Here is a 20,322-nt window from a genome sequence, read left to right on the forward strand (position 1 = left end):
AATTTCCGTTTTGTTATATTTTTTATTATTTTGATTTTATGTTCTCTCATTAAAAATGAGATTTACATAAAAATGTGTTTTACGTTCTTAGTCATTCCTTCCAGAAAGAGTAGCGAAAAATCTATCGTGACTGAATTATGGAGCAGAAAACATAAATCTCGGTAATGCTCAGCGTTCACCATTAGTCCATGGTGAATGTCGACATTATCAGGTTTAAGTTAGACATGGGGATATTTAACTAATATTTCGGACATACACCAAGCCACTATCTTTTTTGTTGACATTCACCGGCGAATGTCTACATTCCCCGGTGAATGTCCGAAATATCTTTTTTTTTCTCTCTCTCTCTCTCTCCTTGAATTTAGTTAGTGTTGCCAGTCAACTTTTTCACTTTAATTTAAGGTTTGATGATGACAGGTTGGTGGCCGGCGTTTACCCCCCCCCCCACCGGATTACCCCTGTGGAAAATAAGGTTTTTGAGAATATTTTTGAATATTCTAAATAAGGTTTTTGAGAATTTTTAAATTCTCATTGAATTGTAAAATAAGGTTTTGAGAATTTTTGAGAATCATATTTGAGAATTTTATTTGAGTTTTTTTTATTTCCGTAGGGGAAAAGAATTTTGGTAATTATGTATTATGCGCCACTCACTCATGTCTACGCTTTGTATAATTCGAGGACACACCGTTTTTTGGTTAGTTTCTTCATTAGCTCCTAACTTTCAGTTGAAAAACTTGTTTTTTTTATTTAATTGCTTACAGATAGTATTTGTTAATGGGAAACGTAAGTATTTTAAAAAAAAGTAAAGATACAGTATTAAAAAGGTCACATGACGGTCACTGTATATTTGACCGAAATGTCTGGTATTTTTGTGAATGTCTATACACTGTCTATTAAAAAGGATTTTATCCCTATTTTGAACTTTTATTTTATCGACTTGTACCAAACACATTTTGCATGCAGACCCGCTATACTTTACCTTCCCCCCGCCCTAGTATGCAAATCTATAGCCCACCTAATATGGAAATCTATAGCCCAAATTTATTTCTAAAGTAAATTTCTAAACTTCTAAATTTCTAAATTTCTAAAATTTCTAAACTTGAGTAACTGGCGCATAATCCACAAGTACCAAAATTCCTCCCCCCCCCCCCTACGGAAATAAACAAAATAAAACTCAAACAAAATTCTTAAATTTGGAAAGCCTTTTTTCCACGGGGGGGGGGGGGGAATCACCGAGAGGGTAAACGCCTAGAACCGACAGGTTAGGGTTGGCTAGCTTATATTGGGCTAGGTTAGGTTAAGTTAGGTTTTTAACTCATTTCTGATATTTATAACCAAATTTCACCTAATATAATCTAACCTAAATTAACATAACCTATATCGACATTAGCCAGATTTTGGACATTCACTTTAGCATATATATATATATATATATATATATATATATATATATATATATATATATATATATATATATATATATATATTATATATATATATATATATATATATATATATATATATATATATATATATATATATATATACATATATAATCACCAGTTTTTCGATTAGTTTGCGATTGTTTTAGGGTGTTTTTGTGGCTCATGTTTTGTTATTATCTTATCTTGTTGCTAAAGTTGCCAATAACCATGATTTGTTTGGAAGGGGGCCGTTTGACGGTAGTGGATAGAATGACTTATATTTATCTCAAAAGAAAAAAAAGTATAACATATTTTGTGATAAGAATGAAACTTATGTATAGAACAAACATTTAATCCATTTAATAGAACCAGGGGTGGATATTTCCCCCTCAGTGGGTTTTTTACCTCACATTTTCAAAAAGGCATCTCTAAAAAATTAATTGTAAAACAAATTCTCAGTCTGAACAGATTGAAAGATTCAAAGTCCAATTTCACCTAGTCTATAAAATAAGCCTATAAAATAAGTCTATAAAATGGGGAAATTGAAAAAAAAACAATATTTATTTCCTTTTTTCAAAGAAATATACGAAAAAAAAATCAAGATTTACCTATGGAAGACCTAATCTCCGCTCAAAATTCCACTTGCTTTTTTTAGGTGATAGCTCAGTTAGACTCAAAGTTCATATGTGCAATTGATGATGAAAGTGGTGTCGTTTTCGTTGTTGATCAACATGCTGCACACGAGAGAATTAAGCTGGAAGAATTATTTAAAGGTATGAACGTTAAGTGTATGATTTGCTAAATACTCTACAATTGTTTCTGATGACGAGAAACGTATATATTAATGTTAGAAATTATGATCCATTATTATTTGATTTCTAAATTCCACCCTATTCGTCTGGAAACAATTATTTTGTTCTCGAAAGCCAAATCTGTGTAGTTTGAACCTCGTTAAAGATAAACCAGGCCATCTTTTTTTCTTTGTTTCTGGACGGTCAGTGATTTGGTTCCATTGCAACTCATAGACTCATAGACTTCACCTTTGCAAGTGGAAAATAAAATAGTTTTAAAAAAACTACCAAGTGATTCCATTCAAATTCAAAGCTGATTCGTTAATTATAGATGCTTTTCGTTTTTCATTTCAACAGTAAAGGTAATTACGAATCAAATTCTTGGTAATTACGAAAAAGTTCTTCCTGCCCGGACGTGAAAAAAAAAAGAAAAAAAAAAGTCAATTAAATCCCCTCAACATCAACTTTTAATAAGTGCTTTTTGTTGAAAACTCTTTTGAGGAAGGTTCATGGAAAAAAAACTGAAAAAGTTATCCCCGCCCCCTTCTAGATTTTAAAAATAAGTTTATGACCTCCCATCCCTGGCTACTCTTCCTTGAATTGGTACCACTACCTCACAAACTAATTTTTTTAATATTTCAAAGGAGCCAGTACAGCTAGACAAGTGAATCAAAATTGTAAAAGGAAAGAGGGTGTATAATCATTCCCCATCTCAACCATTAAATGACAGTTCTCTACTTTACCCTAACCATTGAAAGACAGAACATATATAAAGAACAGAACAGTAAGTCTTTATTATCTGTTTTCAGCAGATTTGGTTGAAACTTAAATTCAAGCATGAATGCTGATGATTTGTCGAAATATTGCTTAACCCCTATTTTGACAAATCATCATCATTCATGTCGATGACACTTGACCCGGTGCCTGGAAATCCATAGCTGCCGGTAAATTTTTTCTTACAGAGATGTTATATAGTTTCTTCTTCGGTAAATTTTTCGCAAATCATATTATTGACTGACGAATAAAGTGAATATATCACTCGATGCCTTTTTTTATGCTCTTTACGAATATAATAATCACTTCTATTGAAAATTAAAATTTAAGCTCTTTTTGAGCTCTTGAAAACGACAAAAATATAAAAAAATATAGGGTGTAAAAAGGCTTAAAACATCTGTTTTAAACTTACTGTTTCATAATAAATCCTTTTTTAATCCACAAGCACTGACTTTCCACAATTAAGTTGGATAAATGAAAATTGTAACAATAAATTTGCAGGTACTCCTTCAATATACCCACTCTTTTATATATCTCAAACTGAAGACTAAATGAAAAGCCCATTTTGATAGAATGATGCAAGACATCGCTGTAGAGAAATACAATGTATAGTGTGGTTTTAATAGCGTATACGATATTTAAAGTGTTGTTTTTTGTTGTTGTTTTTTTTGGGGGGGGGGGTTACCTAGGTTCGGTTTTATATTTTTGTAATTTTCAAGAGCTCAAAAAGGGCTTAAATTTGAATTTCTGATAGAAGTGATTACTATATTCGTAAAGAGCATAAAAAAGGCATCGAGTGGTATATTCACTTTATTCGTAAGTCAATAGTATGATTTACGAAAAATTTACCTCTTCTTCTTCTTCCGAAAAACAGAGCAAAGAGTCTAAGAATTTCTCCTTTCGTTTTAAAGAAATATTGTGCTGACCACCATATTTTCCCATCTTCGTATTCTTTATTTCAATTGTAATTACCATCAACTAAATTAAGATGGGTATCAAACAGTTCGTGGTAACGAACTGTAAGTAAGGAGCGACCCGGCTCAATAGTAACCGAAACTCTAAAAAACGGAATTTTGATACCAATAGATACATCAAAGGAATCAGATTTTTATTCTGATTTCAAATACATAAGTTTTATCAAGTTTAATCTTACCTATCAAAAGTTACACGCCTGAGAAAATTTGGCTGATTTTCGAAAAAAGGGGGAAAGACCCCTTAAAAGTTATAGAAACTTAATGAAAATCACACCATCATATTCAGCGTATCAGAGAACCCCACTGTAGATGTTTCAAGCTCCTATCTACAGAAATGTGGAATTTTCCATTTTTTGCCAGTAGAAAGATCATTGATGCGTGTTTATTTGTTTTTTTGTTGTTTTTTTTGTTATTTTTCCCAGGGGTGATCGTATCGACCCAGTGGTCCTAGAATATTGTGGGAGGGCTCATTGGAACGAAAATTAAAAGTTCTAGTGCCCTTTTTAAGTGACCAACAAAAATGGAGGGTAATTAGGCCCCCTCCCAGGCTCGTTTTCTCCCAAAGTCACCCGATCAAAATTTGAGATAGCCATTTTGTTTAGTAGGGTCGAAAATATGATAACTATGTCTTTTAGGATGACTTAATCCCTCGAATCCCCCAGAGGGAGGGCTGAAAGTTATGAACTTTACCCAATGTTCATAATGGGATCCCCCCAATGTTCACAATGATCCTCCCAATGGGAGGATCTTTTCATGAAGGAAGTTTTCATGGGGGAAGGGATATTGCTATGAAGGGGGCGTCGGATTTCCCATCATTATTTTTTAAAAAATCAGAAATTAAATATAAAAAAACAAGTTTTTCAACTGAAAGTAAGGAGCAACATCAAAACTTAAAACGAACAAAAAAATATTAGCTATATGATTGGGTTCTCCTTCTAGTCAATGCCTCGCTCTTTAAGCCAAAGATTTTTTAGTACTTTCATAAGAGCTATTTATTCTGATTAACGGCCTTTGTGATTAAGGGGTCATTTTAAAGAACTGGAACAAAATTCGAACTTTAGCTTAAAGAGCAAGGTATTGACTAGGGGGCAAACCCCCTAATATACGTATTAAAAATATATGAATATAGAAGTTCGTTACGTAAGTTAATTCGTAATTTACGTATATTTATTACTAATAAAAACGTTTGTAAATAAAGTTCCACAAGTTTCGAGAAAGCCATTTAACCAAATAAAAGTAAAATTAATATTCAATTTTTTTAATTATTCGTGCAATTTGAGCCAAAATTGAAACCTGCATTGATCAAAAAACATCCACAAATGAAATAAAAAAAAACAGGTTTTTTTTTTAACTAAAAGTAAGAAACGACGTTAAAACTTAAAACGAACATAAATTATTCCGTATATGAAGGGGGCTGTCCCCTCCTCAACGCCTCAGTCTTTACGCTAAAGTTTTTTATTATTTTAAAAAATAAAGTTGTGAGACAGAGTCAAACTTTAGCGTAAACAGCGAGGCGTTGAGGAGGGGACAACCCCTTTCATATCCGGAATAATCAAACAGTTCGTGGTAGCGAACTGTAAGTAAGGAGTGACCCGGCTCAATGGTAACCGAAGCTCTAGAAAACGGTATTTTGATGCAAATAGATACATCAAAAGAATCAGATTTTAATACTAATTTCAAATATATAAGTTTCATTAAGTTTAAACCTACCCATCAAAAGTTACGCGCCTGAGAAAATTTGGCTTATTTTCGAAAAAAGGGGGAAAGGCCCCCTAAAAGTTATAGAAACTTAACGAAAATCACACCATCATATTCCGCGTATCAGAGACCCCTACCCCTACTGTAGAGTTTTCAAGCTCCTATCTACAAAAATGTAGAATTTTGCATTTTTTGCCAGAAGAAAGATCACGGGTGTGTGTTTATTTGTTTGTTTTTTTTTTGTTCTTTTTTTCCCAGGGGTGATCGTATCGACCCAGTGGTCCTAGAATATCGTGGGAGGGCTCATTGGAATGGAAATTAAAAGTTTTAGTGCCCTTTTTAAGTGACCAAAAAAATGGAGGGCAACTAGGCCCCTCCCAAGCTCATTTTTTCCCAAAGTCACCTAATCAAAATTTTGAGATAGCCATTTTGATCAGCATGTTCGAAAATATTATAAGTATGTCTTTTAGGATGACTTAATCCTCCGAAGTTCCCGGGGGGAGGGCTGAAAGTTATGAACTTTACCCAATGTTAACATGTAGTATTGGTTATTGGGAAGTATACAGACGTTTTCAGGGGAGATTTTTCCTGGTAGTGGGGGGGGGGGGGTTCGGGGGTTATATGGGAGGATATTTCAATGAAGGAAATTTTCATGGGGGAAGGGACATTGCTATGAAGGGGACGCGGGCCTAAGAGCTATTTATTCTAATTAACAGCCTTTGTGATTAAGCGGTCATTTTTAAAGAATTGGAGCAAAATTTGAACTTTCGCTTAAAGAGCAAGGTATCGACTAGGGGGCGAACCCCCTAAGATACGTATTAAAAATATATGAATATAGAAGTTCGTCACGTAAGTTAATTCGTAAGTTACGTATATTTATTACTAATAAAAACGTTCGTAAATAAAATTAAACAAGTTTCGAGAAAGCCATTTAACCAAATAAAAGTAAATTAATATGAAAATTTTGTTTTAATTATTCATGTACGGAGAGCCAAGATCAAAACCTGCATTTATTCAAAAATGTTCAACAATAAAAAAAAACAAGTTTTTTTAACTGAAAGTAATGAACGACGTTAAAAATTAAAACGAACAGAAATTATTCCGTATATGAAAGGGGCTGTCCCCTCCTCAACGCCTCGCTCTTTACACTAAAGTTTGACTTTCTCACAACTAAATTTTTTTTTTAACAATGAAAAACTTTAGCGTAAAGAGCGAGGCGTTGAGGAGGGGACAGCCCCTTTCATATACGGAATAATTTCTGTTCGTTTTGAGTTTTAACGTCGTTCCTTACTTGCAGTTAAAAAACTTGTTTTTTTTTTAATCAGGGATAGGACTGCCATCTTACTGTTTTCATACATCTTAACAAATCGATAATAATATTTATTCTTTTTCAAGCTTGATTTTAAGTTTACAGATTAAAAACTCACTGATGTATGCAGAGGCGTCCCGAGGGGGGGGAGGGGATGTGGGCGCCGCCCCTCCAACGGTTTGGTATTTCGAGCAATTTTGCAAAATTGCCCGAAATTTAGCAAAATCCTTGATTTCTACAGAAAATTCGGCATAAATCAGGTCGCAATTCAGAAAAATTTACGAAGATCCCCCCCCCCAATGAAATAAGTCTCGGGACACCCCTGGATGTATGTACTGGGATAAACCAAGTTGGAAATGGGTGAGTTTTTCAGCGATTTTCTTGTCCACACGCCCCCTAGGGGTTTATATCTCCCCTATTATAGTCTAATTATAGTCTTGTCGTTTAGACTAGTTATAGTCTTATTATAGACTATATATAAATTATAGACTAATTGAAGACTTGTCGTTTAGAGCATATTCAGCCAAATGGAATCGTTATGCATTCTCTGTTGAATCAGCCGTTAATCCTACCTCTCTGTGAAGAAAAAAAGAAAAGTGTAGGTACCAAAGTTGACCTCTTGCAGAAATGTGGTGTAAATTTTAAGAATATTGCAACTGGCCTTGAAATAGCATCTGTCCCGCTATGTTTTCTACTCAGGAAGAAGTACCAGGTATTTTATCTCATTAAGTTTATCTGAGTCTCAATACATCAGGGATTTTTCGATGATTATTATGTCTTTGACTAGTACTGGGTCCTTTATTCAGTAATTGCATCTATGTGTCAGGAAGTTGAGTGGCCTTTTCGGCGATTTTTTTTTGTCTTTCAAGATAATAGTTTTTCCGGTAAGTTTTCTGTGTCGATCGGTATATAAGGTATACTTTTCCCAGTAGCAGTTCTGGCCTCTCTTGTGCCCCATGCAAAATCTTGATTAGTGCCCCCCCCCCCCTGTTTCCCACAAAATTTTCTGGCCAAATTTTAACATAAATTTCATTTATTAACATAATTATTTTTAATTTATTAATTAATCAAAAATTTATTTGTCAGCTATTTTTAATTTGTTATTTTAATTGTTTAATTATTAGTGGTTATTTTAATTATCGTTATTTAGTTACTTTTCTCTTTAATTTATTTTTATTTTATTAATTAATAATTTATTAATTATTTGTATTTATTATTTATTAACTGCATCCTCTACTTTATTTTAATAAAAATAAAATAAAAAAAATTACAAAGTAATTATGTCTGTTAGATAGGTTATTTAAATTTTGTAAAGGGTAAGTGCCCTCTTACCCTTACTCTGTCATCCCTCACTAAAACCATCTCTGGCTTTTTTGCAGTTTTCTATCAGCCTTTCACTTATTAAATATATCTTTATTTTGTATTGTATCTAAAGTCACTTATACAGCTAAATTTTACTATAAATATGTGACGAATTTATCTATTTTCCCTTATCGAACATATCTTTCACTTATATATTATTGACGGCACGGGGGTCTGATTCTGATTTTTAACAGTATGGGGGTCAGCTAGACTCGTCTTTATCGTAGAAAAAAGTATATAGTAATGTTTTCCAGGTGGAAGCACATTTCCACTGAATTTACTATAAATATTTGTCTAAGAAGGTACTGAACAATGTTTATTTATATAAGACAATGCCTTAGTAAAATAATCTAAACATTAAAGATATTTCTACCTAGAAATAATTATTAAATAGAAAGATTATTCAGGAAGCCCCCCCCCCCAATAATTATTATTACTTCTTTTCTGTAAAAAAAAGTGGAAATCCAGTTAGAGGATATTTGATACAAATATCACTTCAATCCACTAGTTTCTAGGCTTTCAACGCATTGGTGGAAGTCTTTAAGCGGCATTGACATTAGTCTAGCAAGACCTCCACACCTAAACATGAATCTCCCTCACAGGGCGATCTCCCCTGTTGATGTATTTTTTCAGGAATCTATGTAAAGTTTGCTTTAGCGCATATGGCTTGTTATGTGCAAAGAAGCTACTTGATTGACAGGATTTTAAATCTTTCCCACAGAATTCAGGTTTTTAGAAAGATGTCTGACTATGGCTTTCCCTCTCTCTGCTTTTTTGTTCTGTCCATGTTCCCGATTTTATTTTAAGGATGTTTTTTTTCTAGATTTTTGAAACGTTTAGCTATTAATTTATTCTTAAACCTGTAAATTTAAAATCATTTTGTATAGTTTTTTTTGTCATTTGGTATATTTTAACAGTATGGTGTATGAAATAGTTTAGCTGTGCTAATTTTTTTTTTATTTGCAGACAAGAGATCAGTTGCAGCAGCTTGTGTCAGATACGATAAATGAAGCTATAGATACACCATTAAGATCTGAGTTTATTCCATCTACAGTAGTATCTGCACTGGCCTCAATGGCTTGTCACGGTGAGCTTGTGCTTTTCATCCCCTCTTTGACCTAGTGTGAATGTTGCTTTCCACAGGATTAGGGATTGAGGAAACAGGATTAGGGCTAAAATTCCTTTGGCCTTCTAAAAGCCAGAACGTTGCTGCTGTTTTGACAATGTGATTTATTTTTCTTAACATTAGTAAATAAACAAAGAGAAGCATCATATTAACCGGGACTACTGAGAAGAGCTAATAAAAATAACTGACTTTTTAATATATAACGATATTCATGCTTTGAAGACTCAGCCATTTCAGATTTATTAACGTTATAAAAGAAAAAAAAGAAATATATTTATAAAAGAAAAAAAATAGAAATTTATATTGTTTTCAGTAAAGTGCGAATGACGCTCAGACCTTCAAAATGTTTAGGGAGTGTTGGTCCCACTCTTGTTTGTTGTAACGTTTCTTCTTTTTGGATCTCATTTATTTAGTGATAGTGATTATTATTATATTTTATCATTTATTATACTACATTTTTTTTACGATAAATGTGGTTCAATACCGCTCTCTTGGGCAATAATGAAAGAAGGATTGAGGTGGCTAGAGCACGCTGTGCGGATAAAGGATGACAGATTGCCGAAGATTGTTCTTTTTGCCAAACCGTCTAGGGCTAAATGGAAAGCAGGTCGTCATCGTCTGGTGTGGGAGGACGTCATAAAGAAAGATTTAAAGGAAATGGAACTTCGTGGGAGGGGGTGAAAAGGGAGGCTTTGAATAGATTGGGATGGAGGAGGAGCGTGCGTAGCTGAGTTGGCCTCAGGTGGCTTGGTGCTTCGATGAGTTAGTAGTAGTAGTAGTAGTAGTAGTATTATATTATTAATTCAATTATTGTTTTATCATAATTTTATTTAATACAATCAAATAATGTATATCATTATATATTGATTATTTTATTATTGTATATTATTATGTTATATTATTAAATATATTATTATAATTATTTATTCTTTTATGTTATTATATTTAGAGGTTAATGATAGCTTAGTGACCCATCTTCAGTTTGAATCATTGCTTTACTTTATTTCTGCTCATCTATACTTAGGATTTTTGTTAAATGGTAACTTCTTAACTTCTTTTTACAGGTCAGTTCATTCCCCCCCCCCACAAAAAAAATAGAGAAAAACGATGGTTTGATATATCTTTATGCGATAATTGCAATATTTTTCATGAATATTAATCAATCAATTCATTTATTTAAATAAAAGAGAAAAAATTAAAAATGCTTTAGATCCCCAAAAAGGCTCTTTGGCCTTTGAGAGTGGGAGACTAATTATTACATTAAATAATAGCACTAAAATCAAACAAAAGGGCAAGAAGAAGAAGAAAAAGAAAAAATATTAACAACAAAAACAAAAAATACCCTACCAATTAAAATAAGTGGATTAAACAAATTGAAAAGGAAAAATAGAGGGGAAAGCGAGAATGGAGGAAAAAACTGACTCTCAGGGCATAGGAGGTGGTCAATTAGCTCTTTTTTAAAATGTCCATGAGAACGACAAAGCCGAATTTTTATAGGTATGAAATTTCATATGAAGGCACTACATAAAACTGGATTAAAATCTGATCTTATGGTTTTAGTTTTATGAATGAAAGTATCCGTGTCGTTTCTGAGACAAAAGAAAACACAAGATTGCTTTCGTAGTTCAGAATCAAAAAGATAATTGCTTGAAGGAGTCAGGGAGCAGTTCATAAGAATACATAAGAATGAAATAAGAGGAATTAACAATGTAGGCGAATTGACCGTCCTATAAATTAATGCTGAGCTAATCTGTCACCTCAGACACTGATTTAGTTGCTCTCTTATGTATTTTGAAAACTGGGAGGGTAAAAGAAGGAATAAAGAGAAAAGAGGTAAAAAAAGAGAATTTTGAAAACAGGGAGGGTAAAAAAAGAGAGATAGAATCTTGAATAGAGAAGTAGTGAAAGAGGACCTTTATTATTGAACCAGGGAAACAACGACGAAGCTTCCGTGTGAGTCATCGTCTTTGTCTATTTTTTATTTTATTTATTTTTTTTGGGGGGGGGGGGAATGAACTGACGTGTGAAAAAGAAGTTCCAAACAAACAAATATCCAAACTAAAGATGAGCAGAAATAAAGTAAACCAATGATTTAAACTAAAAGATGAATCACTAAGCTATCATTAATCTCTAAATAAAATAAAATAATAGAATAAATAATTATAATAGTACATTATAATAATATAACATAACAATATATAATAATAAAATAATAAATATATAATGATATACATTATTTTATTATATTAAATAAAATAATGATAAAACAATAATTGGAGTAATAATGTAATACAATAAATAATAAAATATAATAATATAATAATAATCAATATCACTAAATAAATGAGATCCAAAAAGAACAGAAGTTACAACAAACAGGAGTGGGGCCAAAGTTCCCTAAACATTTTGAAGGAGAGCTCCTAGGTTTTCGGAGAGCTTAAGTCGACAAGAGCACAGTGATCTCTAAAAGAAAGTTTTTCGTCCACACAGTGATTTCTAAAAGAAAGTTTTTCGTCCAATAAAATACCCAAGAATTGAACATGTCTATCAGGGGGACGAGTTATATCACTATGGGTGGTAAATAGTTTGAACCGAAGGACAAGGAGTACCTGATCTGGAATAGATATGTAAACTAGATTTACATGTTCATGATAAATATGTAAACAGAATACCTGTTCATGATAAGCGAAGATTCCTAAATTCTTGAACACCCAAGAGTACTATCATCTGCAAATGCCAATAGCACTAGGTCCTGAGCTGCCTCACGAGGTGGGACAAAATTGTGATCACAAATACTACAGCAATTTTGTTTGGTTGGTTAGGCTACAGCTGTGAGAAGGTCATTGACGAATATAAGGAATAAAACAGATCCTAGGATTGACCCTTGAGGGACACTAAAATCAACACGGAATTGATCTTGAAGTTTAGGGTCAATACTGATTGACCTTTCAAATAGATAAGTTCCAAGCCAATGATAACTGTTTCCCCGTATTCCTATGTGTTCCATTTTGGAGAGTATTATTACATATAAGGAATAAAATAGGTCCTAAGATAGACCCTAGAGGGACACCGAAATCAACACGGAATTAAAATTGAAGCTTAGGGTCAATACTGATAGACCTTTCAGACAAATAAGTTACAAAGCCATGATAACTGTTTCCCCGTATCCCTATGTGTGTCATTTTGAGAGTATTATTACTTTTTTGTAGGTTTTAACGTCTTCTAAATTTAGGTGTCTATGTCAATTGCTAGCAAACTTTATGAGAGTCTACAGTTTTGAATTACATACAAAAATGCTGCAATTGGCCCTAGTCTCGTCACTGCTCTAGATTTGGAAACTATGAGTAGTTTCGTTTATTTTGCTAAGATTCAGAGCTCAACATACATGATCATTTTCCATAATTTCCATGAGGTCTACTAATCTCAAACTGAGAAACTGGTAGGAATCTTTTTGATTGCCATCGATCTAAAACTCAGCATCTTTCATTATTTTTCGTATGGTTTACTAACTTTAAACAGCAATTGTTGGAAAATTATTCGAAATTTGCTCAAAACAAAACACATAAACTCTTGATTTTATATAATTATGTTTTTTTTTCTTTGCTCGTGAACTACTGTCAAATGGTAACCTGTTTGTGTTCACGTTCAGTTTGATTTCTGCTCAACTTCTTGATTGCAGGTTCAATAGGTTTGTCTTCTTCAACTTCCCTTTTTTGCAGGTTCTCATAGTTTTTTCTTCAGCTTCTTCTTTTGCAGGCTCAGTTCGATTTGGTCGCAAGATGTCACGAGACTCATGTTTGCAGTTGATGAGACTCTTGTCAGCCCAAAAGCTTCCCTTCCAGTGTGCCCATGGTAGACCAAGCTTGGTACCGCTAATCAAGATTCCCACTGTTGCTAAGGTAGGTTTTTATATGTGTTAGTGTGATCACAGATTACTAATTTGATTTACAAATCATCTTTCTTTTATATACTTTTATGGGGGAGGAGGGGAGGCAAGTTCTTCAAAACAGTAGAAGCGGTCGAAATATCTAATATTCTTTTCTTGAAAACGTTATTAGGAGGAAAAAGGGATTGTCGAAAAAGTCAAATAGGTTGAATTGCTGTATCAGCTTTTTTTGAAAGTGTCTATGGGGAGGGGGAGCATGGGCGCCCATAAGCTGAATTCCAGGGGGGGGCAAACTACGTCTAATTGCTACTTTTAATGCTATATAATAGAAATCTCAGAACAAAAATATAAAAATAAGGCAGCATCATTTAGCCAGGGGGGGCAACAGCCCCTTCCCCCCCCCCCCCATATGGGCGCCCATGAGGGGGAGGAGGATTTGGTCAAAACAATCAAAATAGTATTCATATTAAGACAATGAAAAGTTGGTCGAAACCCCAAATCAAGATCTTAGACGTTGAATACCAAGTCCGGGTTTTGAGTGTTACTTAAAATAAATGTATTTTTAAAAAACTATAAATCCTATTACTATTTTACTCACAATACGTTTAGAAAAAGCATATAGTCCAACTCCAAGGTAAATGACATGAGCTGCTGGTGATTTATGTCCATTGTATAGCAAGAGTAACTGCTGGTATATACTTTAAGTAAGTAGCTTTCTTTTAATACTCTCTCTTAGGGAAGGACGGGAGGCAAGTCCTTCAAAACAGTAAAAGTGGTCGAAATATCTAATCTTCTTCTCTTGAAAATGTTCTTACGAGGAAAAAGGGATTTTAAAAAAAGCCAAATCGGTTTGATGGCTGTATCAACGTTTTTGAAACTGTCTTTATGGGGTGGGGGTGGGGGGAGGATTTGGTCAAAATAGTATTCATATTAAAACTATGGAAAATCGGTCGAAACCCCAAATCAAGATTTTAGACGTTGAGTACCAAGTCTGGATTTTGAGTGTTTTCATATGTCTTCACGGTTGCAATTGATTTAAATTTGAATGAAAAATTGAAATTGAAATGCTATTGAAGCATTGATTTAAATTACCATATAAGCCTTTCTTAATAATGTTGTTATGGGCGTGTAGCTTATTTTTCAAAACTGTAAAAGTACTTAAATTGCCATGTCAGCTGTTCTTGTAAACGGCCATGCAGAGGGGGGGGGGGTCGTTAAAACAATAGAAAATGGTTGAACGGTAGTATAAATTTTGTAAAAGAGTCCTGAAAGAGAGGAGGAGGAGAATCAGTCATGTCAGCAAAAATGGATGAGTCATATTAAAACTATGAAAAGTAAATTACAAATATTAAATTAGTAGATTTTGAGACTGAAAAACCAAGTCTGGTACTGATAATCAAGATTTCAATAATTACTAGAATAGGTTTTTATGTGTTTTAATATCTCTTTAAAATACCGATTTTGATTATTATACCAGATTTTTCTTAAAAACTTGTTTACGGGATAAGAAGAAGGGGAGGGGTCTAATTTTTCAAACAGAAAAGTTATTTGACTTCCCTATCAGCTTTTCTCGGAAATGTCTTTGTAGGAATCAAAACCGTGCAATTGGGTGAGTCATATGAAAACTATTGAAAAAGGGGAACGAATCCTAAGCAGGTATACAGGACGCCGTAAAAACATCATTTAGACATCTTAATTTCTCATGTGTTTTCAATCGGTAGAAGTACAATAAAATATGGTAGAAAATTAAACATAATAAAAGGAAATGGACTTGTGCCTATGGCAGACTAAGTTTGTTGCTAGTACTCAAGATTCCAGTTCAAAATTATTAAAAAATATTCTGTGTTTTGTTTTTATACAAAAAAGAAAATAAATATTTCAAAAAATGTATAACAAAAAGTATTAAAGTAGAAAAATTATGTGAAAAAAATTACAGGCAACTATGCAACTCTTCTTAAAAAGGAACTAAATTTTCAGAAAAACCTTACATAATGTAAGATACTTGTTTTGGGCTTGTTTTCACGTAAAAATAGAAATAAAAAAGCTAGAGATGACTAAAAAGGCTAGAAATCTGGGTCAAATATATAAGAAGTAAATGAAAAGACAAAAGTATGTAGAAATAGGAAAATTTTGCAATAACGTCAGATTACAGTATTACATGTAATCTGACGCAAAAACAAGACATATACTTGTTTTTGCTTGTTTTTTTTTTTTTTTGCAATAAAGTGAGATTACAGGTAAATAAATTTATAACGTCAATTTTGTGATAATGTCTACTTAAGACTCTCAAATTATTCAACTGTAGTTGAGATATTATAGTTAAACATTCGGAAATGTATTTCGGGGGAAAAGAAAGCAAAAATGAAACTAAGAGTGTGTTACAAACGGCAATAGCGACTAATAACAAATAATTCCCCGCCTTGGCAACACAGCTGAACAAAATGCAGAAAGAACTTTCCTGTCGATAAAATCAAACACAGATCTTCTGTGTTTGATCTAAAAGTCTAAAAGAAAGTTTTGCGATAGCTACGTTTCAAATTATTCAACTATAGTTGAGATATTCTGACATTTGGAAATACTTTTCAGCTGAAAAGAAAGCAAAAATCAAACTATCGTGTGTTACAAACGCCAGTGACAATGAAACAGAACCCAAAGATTTCAAAACATGCTTGGACCCAACTCTTTCTACATTAGTTACATTGTCAGAGCTATATACTGTTCTTTTGCTTTTGTTGTTTTATTTTCATTGATCCTTCATTTTCTTTTTGTTTGAAGACGGGTTTTCAATAAATAATAATAATAATTCCTCTTTGTGGTAACACCGTGCAAGATACAGCAAAATAAAATGTAGAAATAACCTCCCTGTGATAAAAACATACAGATCTTCTGCGTTTAATCTGAAGGTCATATCTGACGTTTTTATATTTCTATGAAAATTGCGAAAAACGTTTTCTGCGCTGTTTTTAAAGGAAGGATCAGCACGATTTTGCCCCTTTGATCCCTTTCATAAGAGCTTAGCAAACGGTTTTGTGATTGTCTCCAAGGTGTGAACACGACCTTTGTATGTTATAGCAACGGGATGTTAAAGGTAAATATAATACACAATATAATAATAAAAGATATATAATTATATAAGCGATACCTTAATATATTCATTTATTTATTGAAAACCCACTCACGTAATATGATCAGACGGAGTAGGGGAAAAAGAAAAGAATAAAAAAAATAAACATGAATAAGAAATCTACTAACCTTGTCATAGCTACGTTATTACGTGATTGCATGTTCCTTGTGACAACAGAGATTGAACCTCTATCCTTGTTGTTTTCATGCGGGGCTTTATATGATATTATATTATTAGGAAAGATATGGTAATCGATATTCTAAATAACAATAGTATAATATACAATGTATAATAATACTGTACTCATGGGCGCCCATATGGGGGGGGGGGTCTCCAGACCCCCTCCCCGTGGCTGAATGACGCTGCCTTACAGTTTTATATTTTTGCTTTAAGATTTCTATTATACAGTATTAGAAGAATCAATTAGAACAGGTAAGCCCCCCTGAAATTCAGCTTAAGGGCGCCCATGACTGTACCCATATATTTACAACATGCAATATTATATAAATATACAGTATTTAAATACTATATAGTACACACTATCTTATAATATACAATCGTTTTTGGAACAAGTTTAGAAATTGACTACCCTCTTCAATCTATAATTTATACTTTCTTTGCTTCAACTGAGCAATAAAACATAAAATTGCACATTTTAAATAAAATAAACCTGTATAATGTACCATCCTTTTTTCTTGTTTCTAACGTACAAGGAACTTTCTGTCTTGTGTGTCTCACTTCTCATAACATTAAAATAAGATATTTAACAAGGAACTGTTTTAACAATTTTTGGCCTTTTTCTTAAGTTTCTCAATCTTTCCAAATAGGGAGGATGAAGTCGCTTGATTGCCAAATTTCGACAATTGAAGACAAGATAGTGAAATGTTCAGCCATGATAAGGTACTAGCAAAAAAGCTGGTATCCAGGGGGATACAGGGGTTTGACCCCCCCCTCCCAAAAAAATTGTCTGACTTGTTACAAAAATGTATATATTCAAATGTTTAATGCGTTGTGTAAAATTGTTTTTATAAACCTCTCCCTCATTACCCCCCCCCTGAACTAATTGTAAGTTTAGGATCTTTTACCTATTTGGCCTAGGCCTATAATTTCTATAGTCCTAAGACAGAGTATGGTTAGGAAATAAAATAGCTATAGATTTAAGTTTATGCAAAATTTATATTTTAGCATAGCTTAATAATTAGGCAATAGGAGGTGCCATGAATTATCTATAATTCGGGGTAAAAATCCTAGCCTCTATAACCTAGCCTAGTATATTTAAATCATGTTTTTTAACTATGACTTGCGCAATTAGTGGCAACTAGTAAGGTAAAAACGCAATTAGTAAGGTAAACTGAGATGGGATGGGGCTGTGGCTAAAATACTAAGCCATAGTTAATTTTAGATCTTTCAAGCAGTCTCAAGAAAATGACATGTTTCAGTGAAAATCATCCCTGGTAAGACAGGCCATGAACAAAACAGTACTAGCTAGAACAAATGTCAATTGAATGCATATGAAACCACAAAAAAATCAAAAGAAAAATCTAACCCTGTCATGGAGCCATATCCATTTCTTGATATGAACACTGCAATTGCCTTCCAGGAAGTCCTGACAACTTCTCTAATGTTATGAAACTTGTCTGACTTGTTATAGATGTGCTCTATCTTTCTTATAATGTCAATAAAATATTCATAAAATATAATGTCAATAAAATATAATGTCAATAAAATATTCCTAAAAGTCAACTGTTTAATTATTCCGTGAACTCTGTTTTAAAATGTAATACTTTCTTCTTTTCTTTTTTAAACACACGTGACGGAAAAGTCGCCTTTTGGTCCTGAATATCCGGCGTACAATTTTTAATACAGGAAATAGGAGTGGATTCTGTTATTTTTTTAACACAATGAGAAGAACGTATAAAAATTTATCTCAGATTTCCCGTACAACTTTAATAATAATTCAAAGAATTGTACTCCTTATTCACTACCTTAACGGTACTTAACTATTTCTCATTAGTTTTTGACATATATCTATAATTTTAAATTAATATTACGTCTATTTATAATATAATATTTAATAATACGTCTATGGTTTTTACTTACGATTTTTGCTTTTCTGGTGATAATAGATTTCGACGATCGGTAAAAGTATTTATCACTTTGTCGATGATAACATACCGATCGATCGATAACAGGCCATACCGATAGATCGATAGATATATCGATCTATAGATGATACTATACTGATAACAGTATTACTGATAGTAGAAATGTAGTATTTATGCGACTAGAATATTATTACTTAATCTTATTACTGTAATCATCCGTGTCAAAAAGGCGTTGTCACGTCCAATAAATTTCTACTCATTTGGCTATCTGTAAGTATAGTTATTACCCCTCTGATAGTGCTCAGCATAGTGATGGTTTATTTACTTAATTTGTTTATTAATCAGTTAATTAATATGTTGTAACTTATTTATTAAATGATAATAAATTATTTTACAGTGTACTATTTATTTTTTTTTTTTTTTTATATATCACGATGTCAACTTTTGGGCAGCATAGTAATTATTTGCTTACTTAATTTATTTATTAATCAGTTAATTAATTTATTGTAATTTATTTATTTGATAATCATTGATTAATTTATAGTAGCTATTTGTTGCTTTTTACGTACTTCACGATGTAAACTTTTATGCAGCATATTAATTATTTGTTTACTTAATTTATTTACTAATCAGTTAATTAATTTATAGTAATTTATTTATTAAGTAATTATGACTAGCTTATAGCGACTATTTATTTATTTTTTACGTAATTCACGATGTCAACTTTTGTGCAGTATAGTAATTATTTGTTCACTTAATTTATTTATTAATCAATTAATTAACTTATAGCTATTTATTTATTAATTAATTATTGATTAATTTATAGTGGCTATTTATTGCCTTTTCACGTGCTTCAGGATGTCAACTTTTGTGCATCACATTAATTATTTGTTTTGTTTAGTTGCAGCTTTCAAAGCCGGTGACAAATATTGTAGCAAGGAAGGAAAATTTCAATGCGTAGTGCTGACTTCACTATTTTTTGGACACTTTTTTACATTTGTTAAAGAAGAAATTAATGTATTGGCAAGATTATTTCTATTTATTCTGTTTTCTATATATCGTATTATTTCTACTCGTAAGCATTGTTGTATTTTCAGAATTATACTGCAGATAAACCAAATCTGATATATTTTACCTACAAATTACTCTTTCTGAAAGCATCATTTGAAGCTTGGTTTTCCAGGTTTCAAATATAAAATTATTTGCAGAAGAACTGGCTTTTCTTGAGTTTTATTCCCTTTGCTTGGCAACTCGGGTCTTCGGCTCTTTTTTTTTTTTTTTTTTTTTTTTGAAGTGACAGTATTTGGTATTTAAATAGTCTGCCTCCGTTCGAATTATGTGTACCAAGTTAAGACCCAGCCCGTTTCTACTCCAAATTCAACAAAAAAGACAAGTTTTTCAACTGAAACTTAAAAAAAGAACAGAAATTATTCCGTATATAAGGGGGTGGGCCCCATCCTGATTCCTCGTTCTTTCCGCTCAAGTCTTAAAGTTCTTTAAAAATGCTTATCATTCAAATTTACGGCCCTTGTGTTTCAGGAGTCGCTTTTAAATAATTTGGACAGAAAGTCAAACTTAAGCAGTGTAAAGAGGGACGGATGAGGAAGGGGTAGCCCCCCCCCCATATGCGGATCAATTTCCGTTCTTTTTAAGTTTTAATGCTGCTACTTACTTTCAGTTGAAGTAACTTGCTTCTGAATCTAGTTTCTGAAGGCTTTTCAAATAATGTCGGGAAATCCCCCCCCCCCA

At 32.7% G+C, this 20,322-nt stretch overlaps 1 protein-coding gene across 1 annotated transcript; it reads left to right on the top strand.

The window, feature by feature from the left end:
- Nucleotides 1–2,060: 2,060 nt before the first annotated feature.
- On the top strand, nt 2,061–19,688 carry LOC148939564 (DNA mismatch repair protein Mlh3-like). The gene is made up of 5 exons (XM_089106581.1): nt 2,061–2,197; nt 7,483–7,682; nt 9,299–9,419; nt 13,215–13,357; nt 19,475–19,688. Exons 2-5 carry the CDS (start codon nt 7,509–7,511, stop codon nt 19,532–19,534), a joined length of 498 nt encoding a protein of 165 aa, XP_088962707.1. The 5' UTR covers nt 2,061–2,197; nt 7,483–7,508; the 3' UTR covers nt 19,535–19,688.
- The last annotated feature ends 634 nt before the right edge of the window (nt 19,689–20,322 follow it).

This window comes from Artemia sp. Qi Xiang Cuo, chromosome 21 (genome assembly GCF_049724085.1).
Source record: "Artemia sp. Qi Xiang Cuo chromosome 21, ASM4972408v1, whole genome shotgun sequence".
Classification (NCBI taxonomy): Eukaryota; Metazoa; Arthropoda; class Branchiopoda; order Anostraca; family Artemiidae; genus Artemia; species Artemia sp. Qi Xiang Cuo.